Source organism: Hoplias malabaricus, chromosome 9, assembly GCF_029633855.1.
Source record: "Hoplias malabaricus isolate fHopMal1 chromosome 9, fHopMal1.hap1, whole genome shotgun sequence".
Taxonomy (NCBI): Eukaryota; Metazoa; Chordata; class Actinopteri; order Characiformes; family Erythrinidae; genus Hoplias; species Hoplias malabaricus.
The window spans coordinates 17,350,645-17,369,533 of NC_089808.1; the positions used below are offsets into that span (position 1 = coordinate 17,350,645).

The 18,889-nt window shown below is 39.6% G+C and overlaps 1 protein-coding gene across 1 annotated transcript in view; it reads left to right on the plus strand.

Annotated features, from left to right (window-relative positions):
• Nucleotides 1–17,694, plus strand: part of tmie (transmembrane inner ear) — a 28,183-nt gene extending 10,489 nt beyond the window's left edge. The window contains exon 4 of the mRNA XM_066680231.1: nucleotides 17,420–17,694. Within this exon, the coding sequence (XP_066536328.1) occupies nucleotides 17,420–17,694 (275 nt within the window). The remainder of the gene's footprint in view (nucleotides 1–17,419) is intronic.
• The last annotated feature ends 1,195 nt before the right edge of the window (nucleotides 17,695–18,889 follow it).

Consider the following 18,889-nt stretch of genomic DNA (forward strand, 5'->3'; position numbering starts at 1 on the left):
GGGGTTCACCGCCTTCACAGGGACAGGAGCGACGGTTGCCATGAACACAGGGACAGTAGCGGCTGTGGAAGCCGCCTTCATAGGGACAGGAGCGGCCTGGATCGCCGCCATCATGCACACTCAAGCAGCAGCGGTAAGCATTCCTGCAATGACGTCCTCGGGGACAGGGGATCCTGCAGCGACGTCCACGGAGGCAGGGGGCCCTGTGACGACGTCCACGGAGGCCCCCTCGGTCATTCTGTCAGGCTTGAAGGCAGGCGCACTTGCTAAAACACAGTATTTTATTTACAAAATATAACAAAACAAAGAGACTTTAACAGAAAGAAAACACACAGGGAGCTAAGCAGTCTAAACTGGACACGGCGGGCAAAACAGGGTAAACGGGACAGACAGACTTGAGAGATAACCAGACTATGGAACGAAACAATACAAAGGTGAATGCCGGAGACAGACAGACAGACTGGGAAGCAACATAACCTGGGAAATGACTCGAAGACAGACAGATCGGGAAACCATGAAATGCAACAATACAAATGACCGACAAAGAGGAAGTGACACAAGGGAACATGGGCAGAGACATGGACAATAACAAACAGAGCCATGTGCTAAGAGAGCACATGGCAGGGAAAACAGACATGACGGGACAAGGGCCTGACACCCTGGAAGAGATGGGAGCACCTGAATTAATTATTTGGATGGGTGACTGGATACTTTTGGCAATATAATGTATCTGAACCATCTAGGTAAATTATTATCAAGATATCTGAAATTTGGGAATATCTTGAAAAGATTTTAAGGATATTTTCAGATATATTAAGTAACAAGCAAATTTAGGATTTGGAGTTATGAGACTGAACTAAATGCAGAATATCTGTAACTTACTTTATGACAAGTCAGTTTAATTCTAGATATATGAAATGTAAATTTAATATAGTCAGTTATTATTATTAGATGCTGTGGGTGGTTTGGGTACTCATGGGCTGGGCTCAATGAGTATCCACAGATGTTAAGGGTAGCTGGTTGCTGTTTGGATCATAAACAGCCAGAGCAACCTTAAGTTGTAGCTGTAGGATTGGAACGGTAGAAATTGTTTGGCTGCCAGTAGGAAGAGGGTGTAGGAAGGGTGCCAGTAGGAAGAGGCCAATACACTAGAGCTATGTCAAGCTCTAGTATATTGGCATGGTATATTTTACATCTTATCCTGTGTATGAATATAATTACTTATCTAAGTTACCTAGTGCCTGCTGTGAACAGAGCAGCTGACAACAGGGCAAAGACCTTCTGGCAGCTTGGAGAGACAGCTGACATAGGGGAATAGACCCATTGGCTAGCAACCCATAGCAGCAGCAGTCATGGTGTGAGCAATGATGTGGATTCGACCAATAAAGGCTACTATGAAACATATAAATTAATACCCCCTGAGTCTGCAAGAGCAGGGGTGGAAAGTGACTCACGTGTCATGGCTATGGACAATGGAACGGGTTTGACTATGAGAAAGGAGGTAAACATTGTGGCAACTGGGGTGGTAGGAGAAGGAAAGAGGTTGCAGGTGTGTGTGTGTGCAGACAGGTTATTCACCACAGTTCACAGGATATTAACACCTCTGTTACTACTGAGGAGAAAACCAGCACAGGTATAAAGGAGGGTGAATCTGATGTTAACCAGATGAATGGTGGAGAGCAGGAGAGGGTGAAACAAGGGGTGAAAGAGAAAGGAATTTGGCAGAGAATAAAAGCAAAATAATTATTGCTCACCCTCTCCACTGCAGCACTACTGATGATGAGGGGGGATACTGTGAGCGACCTCTCCTGAAGTCGACCACAATCTTTTGGTCTTCCCAACATTCAGGAGGATATTATGGTCTTTTCTCAACTGGACCAGTTGGCTCACTTCATTTCTGTAGTTGGCTTCATCATTGTTAGTGATGAGGCCCACCACTGTCATACCTACTGCCGTGTAGCTTAGGCTTTAAGAGGGACAAAAATGCAGCAGAGCGCATATGTTTTCAGCACCTTACAGACCCAGACACCGCACGAGAGACTCAAACGGCTCTGTTTGGCAGCCACAAGCTCCACAAACAATAATCAAATCAAATCAAATCAAATTTATTTATATAGCGCTTTTCACAACTGATGTTGTCACAAAGCAGCTTCACAGAATTCCAGTAAGACAAGATTTGACATGAAATGTAAAGACAAATGTAAAACCCTCAAGTGAGCAAGCCAGGGGCGACAGTGGCAAGGAAAAACTCCCCCAGCTGAGGAAGAAACCTTGGGAGGAACCAAGGCTCACAAGGGGTGACCCATCCTCCTCTGGTCAATCTACTGGTGATGATAGTTAGTAGTCCATGAGAACTTCAGTGTAGGGACAGCTTCAAGGCACTTGGTGGTTGCTGGAGCGTGGGCAGCTGGTCTGAAGCGTGGAGGAGGATCTCGACAGTCATCCATCAGTGTCCAGACAGACAGGTGGGCAGTCGTTTACTCGGAAAGATGTAAAGGGATGGAATTAGTTTTGAACTGTTTTGTGTTTGTAAAGTAGAAAATATGAAAATTTCCAGAGTGTGGCTAATGACTCCGGCAGATCTGACTATGACAGCATTAACTAAAAGGAGAGAACCAGGAGGACACACAGACACGGGAGCATCCTGAAACACTGGCATCCCTCCACTCCACCGTCAACAAACCTGAGTGATCGCGAGAAGCGGCGGGACGACAGCACCAGCGTCTCAGTATACTATAATTCCCTGTGTCCATGGGCCCCCCGGATCTGCCGCCTTTATATATGGGGGAGCATTAGCTACCAAATGATAAACTAAACAAATGAGTTTTTAGCCTACATTTGAAGATTGCGACTGTGTCTGAGTCCCGAACATTTTCTGGAAGATCATTCCAGAGTTGGGGGGCTTTATAAGAAAAGGCTCTTCCCCCAGCTGAGGCCTTCTGAATTCTGGGAACATTTAAAAATCCAGCATTCTGTGATCTGAGTGAACGTGGAGACTCATAATAGGAAATTGTATCTTGAAGATATTCAGGAGCAAGCCCATGTAGAGCTTTATATGTTAATAACAAAATTTTGTAGTCAATGCGGAATTTAACAGGCAGCCAATGAAGTGATGATAAAACTGGGCTGATATGTTCAAATTTTCTAGTTTTAGTGAGGACCCTAGCTGCAGCATTTTGAACTAGTTGAAGTTTTCTTAAATTGCTGCTGGTGCATCCTGACAGTAGTGCGTTACAGTAGTCAAGCCTTGAAGTAATAAAGGCATGTACTAATGTTTCTGCGTCCTGGAGGGATAAGGCATTTCTAATCTTAGCAATATTGCGAAGATGTAAAAAAGCTGTCCTAGTGATACTACCTATGTGTTGATCAAATGATAAATCCGGGTCAATTATGACACCAAGATTTTTTGCTGCTGAACCAGGTTTAACTGGAAAGTTAGCTAGATTTAAAATTAAGTCTGATAATTTATTTCTTGTCACTTTTGGACCCAAAAGCAGGACCTCTGTTTTGTTGCTGTTTAGAAGGAGGAAGTTACGCAACATCCAGCCTTTCACGTCTTTTACACAGTCCTCTATTTTCTTTAATCTGTGTTTGTCATCGGGCTTGGCTGAAATATACAATTGTGTGTCGTCTGCGTAACAGTGAAAGTTAATGTCATGGTTTCTTATAACTGTGCCTAGCGGTAACATGTATAATGTAAATAATAATGGTCCTAAAATAGAGCCTTGTGGAATTCCAAATCTTACTTTAGAATAATTTGAATTTAGATTGTTTACTTTTACGAATTGATAACGTTCCGTTAAGTAAGATTTGAACCATAATAGGGCTGTCCCTGTGATTCCAACCATGTTTTCTAACCTTTCTATGAGAATATTGTGGTCTATTGTATCGAAGGCTGCGCTTAGGTCAAGAAGCACCAACAGGGATACGTGGCCTTGATCAGAGGCAAGAAGAAGATCATTTGTTATCTTGACTAGAGCTGTCTCTGTACTATGATGTTGCCTGAATCCAGATTGGAATTTTTCATATATATGATTCTTATGTAGATATGAACTAAGTTGTTGGGCCACAGCTTTTTCTAAGATCTTAGACAGAAATGGCAAATTAGAAATAGGCCTGTAATTAGACAGTGTACTAGCATCAAGATTTGGTTTCTTGATCATAGGTTTAATAACTGCTAATTTAAAAGCTTTGGGTACGTGGCCCAGACTAAGCGATGAGTTTACTATAGTTAAAAGAGGATCAATAATAGCTGGTAGTACTTCTTTGAGCAACTTTGTGGGAATTGCATCAAGTGTGCAAGTTGTACAGTTTGCGGAGGTGATAATCTTCTCTAGTTCTAATTGTGGGAGTGGGTAAAAGGTTTCAAGTCTTTCTTTTACAGTTATATTATGTTTTATTTCATTCACATCAGGTGGCAGCCAGGATGGATTTGATCCTGTGGCTAGAGTTTGTTGTCTAATATTCTCAATTTTATTATTAAAAAAGTCCATAAAATCTTTACTGGTGAGAGTTGCTGGAATTAGTTGTTCAGAACCTGCTTGATTTTTTGTAATTCTAGAAAACACACTAAACAGTGCTCTCGGATTATTTTTATTATGGGAGATCAGCGAGGCCAGATATGCTGAGCGAGCTTTAGTGAGGGCATTTCTATACTCTGTAAAGCTGTCCTTCCAGGCAGAATGGAACACTTCAAGCTTGGTTGATCGCCATTTCCGCTCTAGTTTTCGTAATGTTTGTTTTAAAGTACGGGTCTTATCGTTATACCATGGTGCGAGCTTTTTCTGTCTTATACATTTATGTTTAAGTGGTGCTACCTTTTCTAAAGTAGATCGACAGGTATGTTCTAGGTAATCAGTTAGTACATCTAGGTCCATTGGGTCTGATGGAGTTGGAACTGGGGTCGATAGTTCTGGTAGGTTTTCTATAAATTATAGGGCGGTAGATGGTTTTATTATACGCCTTGTAGAATAGCGAGGGTCCTTACATATATTATGGATAAAACGTAGCTCATATGAAATTAAGTAATGATCGGAGATTGCTGAGGATTCCGGTAAGATATTAATTATGTCAATGTTAAGACCTAGTGTCAGAACTAAGTCTAAAGTGTGGCTGCAGTAGTGTGTAGGCCCTGTTACATTTTGAGTAATACCAATAGAGTCTAAGATTGAGGTAAATGCCTTTTTTAGTGGGTCACTTTCCTTCTCAAAATGGATATTGAAATCTCCTACAATTATAACTTTATGATTGCACACCGCTAGGTTTGTAGCAAAATCGCTGAATTCTTTCAGAAATTCTAAGTAAGGCCCTGGTGGTCTGTAAATGTTGCATAATAAAAATGCGTCCTTTTTTGTGACCGGATTTGTAATAATAGTGGAGAGAACCTCAAAAGAAGAGAAGGTGTCACATTGTTTAAAACTAATTTCTAGGGTATTTTGGTAAATTACACATACTCCACCTCCTTTGCCTGATATTCTTGGGCTATGTGCATAATTATAGCCTAGGGGAGTGGCTTCATTTAGTGCTAAATATTCATTTGGTTTAACCCACGTTTCCGTGAGACAGAAAACATTGAATTTATGATCACTTATAATATCATTTACGATGAGTGCTTTTGAGTTTAGTGATCTTATGTTGAGTAACCCAAATTTTAGTTCTGAGGTGTTGCTGCTAGGTGTTGTGTATTTTAATGTATGTGTGATTATGTGTGATTTAATATTGATTAGGTTGCTGAAACAGGCTGATTTTGTTTTTCTACTTTTACATTTAGTTCGGGGGAAAGACACAGTCTCAATACAGTTGAACCTGGGTGACTTCTCAAGACAGTTCGCAGACGGTCGGTTTAGCCTGTCTGTCTGCGGCCTGGTCCCGGCTCTGGATTGTCAGCAGCTATCTACACTACTCTGCTGACTAACTAAAAGACTATGTGCTATACTGCAAGAAAGTAAGGCAGCACCCTCCCGCGTGGGGTGGATACCATCCCTACCTATAAGACCAGGCTTGCCCTCAAAACGTAACCAATTGTCTATAAAGCCCACTTGATTTTCGGAACACCACTTGGACATCCAGCAGTTTAACGCCCAAAGTCTGCTGTAAGCTTCGTCGCCACGCCGCATTGGTATGGGGCCAGAGCAGATTACGGCATCGGACATCGTCTGGGCCAGTTTAATCACCTCTGTAATATTACCCTTAGTTACCTCAGACTGCCGCAGATGAATATCATTGGCCCCTACATGAATGACTACCCTCGAATATCTCCTATTAGCTAACAGTCTAAGGTTGCCACTAATATCCGGCGCTCTGGCTCCCGATAAACAGCTAACTGTTACTGCCGGCGCCCCTAAAGGAGTAGCTAATTTCACGTGCCGAACAATAGAGTCTCCTATAACCAGAGCACTCTTAACAGGCTCCTCAGCGGGTGCTTCGCTGAGCGGGGCAAACCTGTTTGACACGCGAATCGGAGGAGTGTGGTGTCCCGGTGGGCTAGCTTTGGCCTCAGTGTTAGCATCAGCCTTAGCTTTCCAGCTATGACGCCAAGACGTCACCCATTCACCCCGCTGTGAGGGCTCTAACGCCGGAGTCGTGGGGGTGCTAACTCTCCCTAAGGCACCCGGAGTTGCTAACACTGAATCTCGCTGTTTATCCCTCAACTTTATCCACCAGAGAGCTAACTAGCTGACACTTAGTACAAACAGAACCACTATCTTTATCGCTAGAGGTGGAAAAGGGCGTTAAACTAAACATGCCACACTCTGAGCAGGCAAAACAGCCAGTAGTAGCCATGGAATTGCAGGTACTTACCGCTTTTAGTGAATTTTAGTAACTTACACCAAGAACGTTACTCCAGGGTCCGGTGGCAGTTTTAGTGCCTCTGTAATGAATATTCCTGCGGAGACAATCTAAAAGATAGATCTATGGATGGTTAGTAGGTTATAAAAACAGATATAAATATAGAAATAACAATGGAAACGAGTAAACAGGAAAACCCGAGCGATCAAAACAGCTTCTAAACGGGTACAGAAACAGCCAAACGGGTTGCCAGATCTCCACACTCCTCACAGACAGTCACTATCAAGTCAATAAACATGTTTCAAAGCTCAGTTGTCTTTTACTAGTTACATTTCCCCCACTGAGGACATTTAAATGCAGCAGGGGTGTGGGGGAGGTTGCCTTGCTCTACAGCCAATCAGAGTGCAGCTATTGCCTTTTAACACGTCAGTCATTTAAAGGAACACTGTACTCGGTGAGAAACAAGTGTAAACATCAGAAATAAACTCAATACATCAGAATAAAACACACCACTGTTTTTTTAATGTTTGGTGAGGGGTAAATGGCCACTTGGTGAGGGACAGGAGATGAGTTTCTCATAGAAAGTAAAGAAAAACACTAAAATGTTGACATTAGGTCTAGACAAGATATATACACTGTATTTTTGCAGTAAAAGTAATTATTTTCCTTCACATAGCATATATCTCATGAGCTCTAAGGGATCATTCTTATTGTCCAGTGAGCGCACATTGGCAAGTATGAGGGATGGTATTGCGGGTCTATGCGGGCTAGAGACTAGCCTAGCACGGATACCTCTGCGTTTAGCTCGCTTCTATCTCCGCTCACACCACTTCTGGCGCCTCCTGATGTAGTAGTCCGGCGGAGAAGACCCAGGCCTCATAGATCCTCAATAACTTCCTTATCTAAGGCTGTTCTTATTTGCAATATTGCCAATTCCAGTGGGTTAATACAGGGGAATTTGTTACCTCATGGCAGCAATTAGAAATAGGTATAATGGCTATTCACCATTAGCGTTTACAATGGCAATGCAGGTAGTAATTAGAGCCTCTAATTGGATCATAGGCAGGGAAAGTTGAATGATGGTACTCAGCTCCCCCAGTGTGCAACAAGGCCAGTGGCTTTGTTAGGAGAATTTAGAGAATTGGAAGATCACTTGGCAAGTGTTGTGGGCCATGAAGGCAAATCTTATTACGTTTTTGCTTATGGCGTCCATCTAAAACCGCAAAACCTTGGACAGTGGGTAGGAGAAGACCCTAGCTGTAGATTATGTAGAGGAGTTGTCACACTGACACATATTCTATCAGCTTTTAAGGTTAGTTGGTCGCAGGGTCAGTATGCATGAAGACATAATCAAGTGCTAAGAGGGTCAAGTGATGGATTTTTAAACATTTAAAATGTTCTTCACAATCACACATTGCTTAAACAAATACAGTTCATATGGAACCCAAAGTAGTTCTTCTATTGTATCACTAAAATAACCCTTTGTAGCACCTTAATTTTTAAGAGTGTAGGACCCAAAGCAACCCTAACTTTGTGCCTCTATGCTTATGTGTATTTCTTTCCTTTACCTTCAGCTGAGCTTTCTTTTTTTACAACTTGATCCTTCTGCTGGTCTGTATTTCTTCTCCTTTTTTCCTGTGTTTTATTTGCTGTCTACAGCTGATTTCTCAGAGTTGAGGACCATTTCAGAGCAGATTCAGAGTCGAGAGCTAGTGGCAGTAAGCGAGGAAGAAGAACTGACCAATCACCTTTTCCAATCTCAGAGTGGATAACAGATCTACAACTCTTCCTCTAATACACCTGGATGTTTCTTCCTCATCCTTTCCTCTCTCCTGACTCTCTTCCTTCTGCACGCAAAACAAATTCAATTGTTCTTTTCATTTGAGTTTTATATGCTAAAGGCTTGAGCTGTTGTCAGAAAACTCTTTTTTGGGTATCTGTGTGGAAAATATTTCCTTTGCTTAAAGAATAACTGGGATTGTTGCACAGATTTTTACCAGTTGAACCTGTCTGATGTCTGAAGCCTCATCTGGGCTCATTGCTGGTGCAGAATGTATATTTTTTCTGTATTGAGAACAATAATTAAATAGTGTGCACTTTTTGGTTGTAAAGAAGCAAATGGAACATTCCAGGCTTCCAAAAGGTCCACATATTTGAATGGAGTGGCTGAAGTTTATATTGTTCTCCAAATTTCAGTCATAATTTTGTGCCACATATCAGCCAGAACAGTTTATGCACATTCATTCATTCAGTCAATTTCTGTAACCGCTTATGCAGTTCCAGGTCATGGTGGGTCCAGAGCCTACCTGGAATCATTGGGCAAGGCGGGAATACACCCTGGAGGGGGCACCAGTCCTTCAGTTTATGCACATACTCAAATAAATAATTGACTATAATTTAAATATCACAGCAATCTTAAAGTAATCCATAAACAGAACAATTGTTTTACTATCTTAGTCCATTTTTCCAAAAACATGGAGGGTAGGTGAATTGGCTTCTCTAATAACTGTCCTGGTGTGTGAATGAATGTCTGTATGTGTGTGCCCAGATATGGATTGGCGGTCTATCCTGGGTTAAACCCTAGTGCCCGATGCAGTCCTCCAGGTGGACGGTCGTTCCTGGTGGAGAGTACGCTGTGCGCGTTTGGCTGCCGCTTCTCACCAGTGTGTGTGTGGATTGAGCGTTCTGAGCAGTGTGGATTGTAAAGCGTCCTTGGGTGTCTAGAAAAGCGCTATATAAGTGTAAAGATAAATAAAAAATAAAAAAGTTTGTATAGAACTCAGAGGATGTCCGATTTTAGAAGCCAAACCTGCATAAATTAATATACATGGCATCTGCCATTTTTAACTCACACCTAATGTAAATAGGACAGTGTAAATAAATAAACTTACTGTAAATAGCATGGTATTACTAGGTACCCTTAATGTAAATAGCATGGTATTACGGGATACACACAGTAATTTAATTCTAAAAAAATATATTAAATAATAAAAAAATGTCATCACTGGTTGAACTGAACAACCTCACACAGCAGAATCCCAACAAACCAAGTCTTGTGCAACTTTTTTTTAATTGTTATTGGGTGTGTCCTGTAGCTTAACCCTGATCTATACAAAAACACTATTTATGGGAAATTGCACTGATAATTAATCAAAATCAACTTTTCAATAAAAACAAACTGATTTATTCATAGCTACTATTAGGAAATTAGACAAGCTTTATCAAATTAAACTGAATATGGTACTTCATATTATCTATCTATATTTATCTATCTATATTTGAAATTATAAAAAAAGCAATATATTATATATTTTAAAAAGCAGTTAATAGTTGCTTATTTAAGATTAACGTATGTGTAAGAGAGCCTAAAACATTAAAAATATATTTATACAATGTCTTAAATACTGGCAACTGGCTAATATCAATAATTTTAATTTGTTTGGAATCTGCTAGGCATGTTCACAATTATTGTAGGTATCAAGAGCATACTACGTGTTTACAGATGTTTCTTTCATCCTCATTATATAAAATGTCAGTGGTTATTTGATTAAAAGACTCATTTATTGTAGTTGCAAAACTAAAACAGAACATTCTCATTCTCATTTACACACAGTTTCTGGAAGTAAGCACTTATGAATGTTGGGGAAGTAGGTAATAAAGAACAACCTACAATAATTGTAAAAATATTAAGTAATTTGCAAGGCCATAACAAATGTGTAAATTTTTCACCTTTTATAACTAATGAAAGCTGTACATTTTTTCACAGATAATTGAGGGGGCATGGGAATTTACACATGCTTTGTGGATTTGGATTAGGCATATAACCGTGTTACCCGAGAAATTCTGTGGGATGTGCTCCGGGAGTATGGGGTGCCAGGGTCGATCCAGCGAGCCGTACGGTCTTTGTACTGTAAGAGTTCGAGTTGTGTTTGCATCCTTGGTAGTAAGTCAAGCTTGTTCAGTGTGGGCATTGGACTCCGTCAGGGCTGTGCATTATCTCCACTCCTGTTCCTGATATTTATGGACAGGGTGGCGAGGTGTAGCCTGGGACAGGAGGGCTTCCTTCGAGGAGCTCAGGAGGTGGCATCTCTGCTTTCTTCAGATGATGGTGTTCTTCTGGCTTCTTCGCACGTAGGCCTTCAGTGTTCACTTGAGCAGTTTGCAGACGAGTGTGAAGCAGTTGGTATGCGTATCAGCACCTTCTAGTCTGAGGCCATGGTAATCTCCCGGAAACAGATGGCATGCTCCCTTCAGGTAAGGGGTGAGAACCTGCCCCAAATGAAGGAGTTCAAGTATCTTCGGTTCTTGCTCACAAGTGATGGGAAGAGAGATAATGAGATTGACCATAGGATAGGTGCAGCATCTGCAGTGATGCGGTCACTGTATCACACCATTGTGGTGAAGAGAGAGCTGAGCCATAAAGCAAAGCTCTCAATTTACCGGTCAGTCTACATCCCCACTCTCACCTATAGTCATGAGCTCTGGGTAATGACCGAAAGTACGAGATCGCGGTTACAAGCGGCCAGAATGAGCTTTCTCTGACGGGTTGCTGGGCATACTCTCTGTGATCGGGTGAGGAGCTCAGTGACTAGCTCGGAGTAGAGTCGCTGCTCCTTCACGTTGAGAGGAGTCAGTTGAGGTGGTTCTGGCATCTGATCAGGATGCCTCCTGGACGCCTCCCACTGGAGGTATACCAGGCACGTCCAACTGGAAGGAGGCCCCAGGGTAGACCCAGGACACGCTGGAGGGATTATATTTCCCGGCTGACCTGGGAACGTCTTGGGAACCCCCAGGAAGAATTGGTGGATGTTGCGAGGGACAGAGACGTCTGGGCTTCTTTGCTCGCCCTGTTGCCACCGCAGAAGAAACGCTAGCACAGGCTTACAGTATCCGTAGTTTCAGGTGCTGCACATCTTGATGGTATGGTGTGGTATATGGGCTACAAAGATATTGGGGCCATCCTTCATCAATGAAAACCTCAAGGCCACTGGATATGGGAAATTGCTACATGATGATGTGTTTCCCTCTTTATGCACTGAAGGTGGCACGTTCCCTGAGTTTTTCCAGCAAGATGGTGCACCACCACATTATGGGTGTCAGGTCCAAGCATTCCTAGATGAACAGTTTCTTGGAAAGTGGATTGGTCATTGTGGGCCAGTTGAATGGCCCCCATGGTCTGCCGATCTGACACCCCTAGACTTTTATCCTTGGGGTCATCTGAAGGCAATTGTCTATGCTGTGAATATATGAGGTGTGCAGCACCTGAAACTACGAATACTGGAAGCCTGTGCTAGCATTTCTCCTGCGGTGTTCCTATCAGTGTGTGAAGAGTAGGAGAAGAGGGTTGCATTGACAATCCAACACAATAGACAGCACTTTGAACACATTTTAAAAGTAATCAGAAACTTGTAAATACCTCATGAATGAATAAAGTTATGTCAATACCAAGCACACCATTGTTTTTCTTATGAAATACCCAACAAGTCTAATGTGTCACATGACCTTCTTCCCATTGAAAAAACAAAAGTTGGATCCAAAATGGCTGCCATGGTCATCACCCGTCTTGAAAAGTTTCCACTCTCCCATATACTAATGTGCCACAAACAGGAAGTTAGTATCACCAACCATTTTCATTTTATTAAGGTGTATCCATATGCCCACCCTGTATATTGCACTGCATTAATATGTATAGAACATTAGATAATAACTATTTAAAGTATCTTATAAAGGAATTATATAAATAAATAATATTTTACACATAAAATAAAGGAAAATAAAGTGTTACCACTTTTTATATGGATGTTTGTTACTTCTTTATAAATAATTTCTTGCCTTTTTTATTTTACATTCAATAAAAAAATAATTTTCCTGTTGTTGCCTTTTCTGCTAACCTAATTCTCTCTCTCTCTCTCTGTCTCTCTCTCTCTCTCTCTGTGTTTTTCTCTCTCTCTCCCTCTCTTATGAAGTGAGAAATCATTGCGACACAATTCCAAAAGTGCACAAATAAAAAGGATAAAAATATAGAAATGCTGTTTTTTACAATTTGCATGTGTAAATTTCCCCACCCTCAGCACAAATGTGAAGTGTCCCACCCCACTCCTTCTTGATTTAATAGTTGTACTTGCATTTTTTGTACTTCAGTAGCCATCCTGTTCTCTCTGTGAATTTTGACATAGGATGGTTTTAAAAAAAATTAGCCTGAGGCTAATGGCATTTGACAGCGAAAGCTATGGGCCAACTTTGGGTTCACTGCAGGACTGCAGCTGGATAATTTTATTTTTGTCGGCTTTTATTTTTTGTGACTCACTGCACTCAATGCACACTACTATAAGCCTTATTCAGACAACAATGAAGACAGACAAAAAGGAAAGTACAAATGTTAGTTGATTTTAAAAGAAAACACTAAGATGCAGAACAGGGCCGTCTAGAGACTAGAGACTAAAGATTAGGGGGCTATGCTTTAACAGGGGTCTAGGGATTACTGCCACATAGCAGCAAATTTCTTTGACGAGGTACAGATAAAGCAAAGCCACAATATTACGTACAATAGCAGGTCCCACATACGCACAAATACTGAGAATATTGACTGGTACAATGAATGTGCATTTGTTCTATAGTTGTAGTTCTGTTTAATAACCTGGATGTCAGAATTTGACAGCAAAAATAGTTTCTCAGTTAAATTGTATTATTTACTTTCATATATGTATATATTACAAATCTTTTTTTAAACCTTTAAATCCAAACATCAGATATGATACATGATCTATGGAGGTGACTATTTAATCATCTAATGAAAAGAAATACCAAAAACAAACTTCAGTTTTTTTGGAGCAAGTGTTCTGAGATCTCTACTTACCTGTGAATGACGTGGAATTTCCATGCATTTACCAAACCATTACAAAATTGTTGCTATCATCATGGAAACACAGGAAAAAAATCTGAATCTGAATTTTTTTTTTTTTTGCTAAACTGAAGCAATTCAGTATGATTGTATGATGTTACTTGTAGTAAAACTAAGCATTTTTGTTCCATTACTTAGATGTAGTGTATTCTACCTGTCAAATGCTAATTAATGTTAATAAATATTCGGAAAATTCAATCTGTTCTTTACAGCAGCAAAACACATTTAGACAATTTTACAAAGTCTTTTTATGAAACAAAAATGTATTTTTAGTTTTTCAAAAGCCATTGTGTGTAAAATGTGTTGGCTCAGTTGTCGACATAGATTTTGTGAGACAGATTCAGAAGAAGAAGATGATGATACAGGTGAGTGTGGGAGGTCTGTTGAATTATCTAATAATTATCAAGCCAGGTTAGACAGTAACAGAAACAACTGTAGTTAGTCTAAATATGGAAACATGGTTGTGCAGATAAACAAAAAGAGCCTTTGTGGTTTTGGTGTTTTTATTATCACCAGTATATAAAATGTAAAAAGGCCAGAATGAAGAACAGAGTACTCATAGGTCACAGACCTTTTGGAGCGCAATTCATCGGCGCAATTTTATGTTTTCCTGATAAGTTCTGAAGAACATAGACAATCATTTGTTATTCACTGTTTTATTGAAATCAATCAAAATTAAGAAAAAATTGTAAAACAGTCTAAAAAACAGTTTTAACTGATGGAGTGAACTAAATGAAAGACCAATTAAAGAAAAAATATATTGGTAAATGCCTAAATATGATGCATTCAAAATTTATATGATCCAAAATGTAAAAATTTACATTTTAGGATTTAGGATTTAGGATTTTTTGCGAAAGGGCCACATAATCTGTGATTTTCAGAAATTGTATTATTATTGTGTCAGGTTATAAAGGGTTAATCAATTTTATTTTATTATTATAATTTTTTTCGAAAGCAAAATTAAAACTATTTTGAATGTTTTCATTAAACTGTAAAAAATCATCTCGCCTGACTGGTCTTTTAAGAAATTTTCTAATATACATCTACAGGTAGAAAAAACAAAATTGAGTTGTGAACAACTATGAACTCAACCATGATCCAGACCATCACTCACTCTCACGATTTGTATGGGATTTACATCTGGACCAGTTCTGAGCTTTACATCTCTCCAGTACTTTGTCTTAAACCACTCACAAGTAGTTGTTGAAGTATGCTTTGGTCATTATCCTGTTGAAAAAATATTTTTATAGTCTTCACCTTAATTCACACAATTTACCGTACAGACTCATTTCATTTTCTGCAAATGGTACAACAATGTGCTTTAACAATAAGCTCTACTTAGGTCTAATCTGTCCACATTACATTTTCCCAGGAGAACTGCTTCTTACTGCCTTTTTTATGTCTCTATGTCAGCAGTGGCAAGTGGCATGCGAAATTCATTCATTCATTCATGGTCTGTAAACGCTTGTCCAGGTCAAGGTCACAGGGAATCCTGAGCCTACCTGAAATCACAGGGCACAAGGCAGGATCACACCATGGAGGGGGCGCCAGTCCTTCTGAGGGCAACACACACACTCACACATTCACTCACCTCCGGACACTTCTGAGTCGCCAATCCACCTACCAATGTGTGTTTTTGGACCATGGGAGGAAACCCATGCAGACACAGGTAGAACACACAAAACTCCTCACAGACCGTCCCCCGAAGTTGAACCCACAACCTCTAGGTCCCTGGAGCTGTGTGACTGCGACACTACCTGCTGCGCCTCTGTGCTGCCTTCTTATTGAAATATTATTCTGAAAAATATGTTAAATTATTTATTAATTCATTAATTTACTCACTGTCTGTAACCGCTTATCCAGTTCAGGATTGTGGTGGGTCCAGAGCCCACCCAGAATAACTGGTGCAAGGCAGGAACACACCCTGGAGGTGGCACCAGTGCCTTACAGGGTGACACACACATTCATTCATTCATTCATTCATTATCTGTAACACTTATCCAGCTCAGGGTCACGGTGGGTCGCAGTGGGACAAGAGCCTACATGGAATCATTGGGCGCAAGGCAACCATCATTGACCACATTCTGACTGAGGGAAACAGGACTTTGAGTTCAGCCCAAACTGAGTAGATTCACTATGTCCACCATAGTCCAAACATTCAGAGAGGAGAACAGGTAATTGCTTTATTCATTTCGTATATGTTTACAGTATGACTCAATACAGATCTGTAAAAAGGTGTTTCATTGCATGAATTTCCTAAAACATTTGTAGGCTTAGTGCTGAATGTAATATTTTGTAACAGCATGTTCTTTTGTAGAATCGCAAGACTGCCACATCAGGGGGAGGGCGTCTATGTTGAACCCACACCAAGAGACCCTCATTGTTGACATGGTCCCTCAAAGACAAGTGTAATCACACTGTGTGAAATACAGCAGAGAATGTTTCAACTGGATTCCTCAGACTGTGTACATGAATATGGCTGGGTTCAATCTCGCCAAAAGGAGTAGTAGAAGCAGGAACGTGATTGGCCAGTGAGCCATTGTTGCAGTCCCTGGCCAGTGTGGTGGCAATGTCATGTTATGTGCTTCCATCAGCTATCATGGGGTTCTCCACCATCATGCCACGTTGGGGCCATACAACACTCAATATCTCTTGGCTTTTATGAGTGATCTTCAAGATATTGTCATAGGGCGTGAGCAGCAGGAACATGAACAGACAGGACATTCTGTCCATGTCATGTCAGACAATGTGAGTTTTCACCTTGCCGTCCAGGTCAGACAGTGGTTCAATATCAACCAAGATTTCCTAAGTGTATACTCCCCTTTCCTCAACCCAACAGAGGAGCTCTTCTCTTCGTGGTGTTGGAAAGTTTATGACCGGCAACCTTAAAGCAGGGAAAATCTCTTGCAGGCCATGGAACTGGCCTGTAATGACATAGAGGTGGATGCATGCCAAGCATGGATCTGACATACTAGGAGTTATTTCCCATACTGCCTGGCCAGGGTGAATGTGGCCTGTGATGTAGATGAAGTTCTGTGGCCTGACTCAGCACATTGACATAATGCTGCAGAAGAGTAGATACTATATGCACTTCTGTTAATGTATTTCTTTGTGTATATATATATATATATATATTTTTTTTTTACACAATACATAATTACTAATTTTTGATAAACAAGAATTTTGTTTTGAAACTGCATTTTCCTTTGTGGACAATAAAGATTTATTCTACAGCTTCACGATCTGATCATTGTGTTTTCCTTGTTTCGGTGTTGTGTGTAATGACTATTCAGTGCTTTTTTTTTTTTTTGATTGAGGCCTGATTTGACATCATTGTTAGGTTTTGAGCACCACTTGGACTTGTTTTGAGGCAATTATTTGGTTTTGCAGGAAGAGTAAGAGGTTTTTTGAATTTAGTGTGTGAATTGGGTTGTCTTTACAGTGTGGAAAAATAGATGCATGGTTTCAGGAAATGTGTCTTGGCAATTGAGAAGAAACTGTAAAATTTTAAAGATTTTGATTTTTCAATATTATTTGTTTAATGTTTATATAAAAGCAAACATAATAAAGAAAATTTTACTCTGGCTCCAAAAGCGCAGCAATTTTAGCACTGACCCTGACCTCCAAGATATGGGGATTCTATTTTAATCTATTTTGATCTAATTTAATGGCACATACCTGGAAAATAAAACTGCTCATAGTGTTGTCATATTTTTTATCTCCCTCCAGCTGTAAAACCTGATGAAAAGAAAGAGGAAGTGTCTACCATCTCTGGAAAAGTGGATAAAGAGAAAGGAGAGAAGAAGAAAGATAAAGAAGGAAAAAAGGAGGGAAAGAGTGCAAATGAAAGTAAAGGAGAGGAGAAGGGAGAAACAGGAAAGAAGAAAGGAGAAAAAAAAGAGAAAGAAGAAAAAGAAGAAGGGAAGGGTAAAAAAGCAAGTGAGAAAAAGGTGAGCGAAGAGAAAAGAGCCAAAGAAGGAACAAAAAAGTCAACAAAGAAATAGTGCTAAACTTTTATTAAGGACAATTTTAATTCACTGGTTTAAGTTTATTTTGGTAAAACACTGGTATTCTTGGGTTTACAAGAAATATATTTTGTTTTATTTTAATTTGTAAATATAATTAAACCAATAAATATTTTCAAAAATATTGTTGTTCAAACAATTTCAAATATTATGTATATTTACAAATGATTATAACTTTTGTTAATACTTTTCTTTAAAAACAAAAAAATAAAAAATAAAAAAGGATAATGTTGCCTGGACAAAGGATTTTAAAGCAGCTTAAAAATTACAGCTAAACAATATAGAAAATATACATAGAAGCAAATTATCCAATTATTTGATTGTTGTGAAATGTTAATCATGCCTGGAAAATGGACACAATCATATATGTTTGACTGTATAATTTATTTCTTAATTTCTTATGCACTATACAATGACTGTCTTTAAAAAACAATTGTATAAGTTGATACATAAAGCTGTTTTCATTTTTATGGTAAACCAATTTTAAAAGTAAAAGAGATTCAGAATAAGAGGGGAAAACCCAAAATATCTATAATTTCCTGACATCTGGGCAAATATGCTATATACAATATATTTATAATATTATTAATATTGTGGTTCATCAGAAAGGTTAAAACATGGTAGTTGTTGAAATAGATGTGTCCAACACAAATTATATTTGGCTGCTCCCACAATTCTGAAATGTGATTCTAAAACTGTTTTCCTCAACCCTGAAGGCACATTGCCCTGCATATTTTAGTGGTTTCCCTTCTTTAACAGACTTACTACAGTTCTGAAGCTTGGTTTATTAATAGATTAGTTGAATCAGGTGTTCTGGGAGGAGGGAAAGCAATAAATATGCAAGACAGGGTGCCTCCAGAACCAGAGAAACGCTGCTTTAACAAATATTAAAACTTCATTCCTATGTAAATATATACGTGCTATTTAAAACTGTCTTTATTTGATCATATATTGGATCACTTCAGAAGCCCTGAAGTGTTACATTGGAAAAAAAGGTTTAAAGTGTGTTATCTCTTAATTCCTTTCCCACACCACTTATCAGACTATATAACACATCAAAACAAAAAAATATTTCTAGCATCACTTGTACAATATTAGCTATTAAAAACTAATTTCTTTCATCATTATTCTTTTTATTTTACCGAGGCGAACCAAAGTGTACCATATATATATG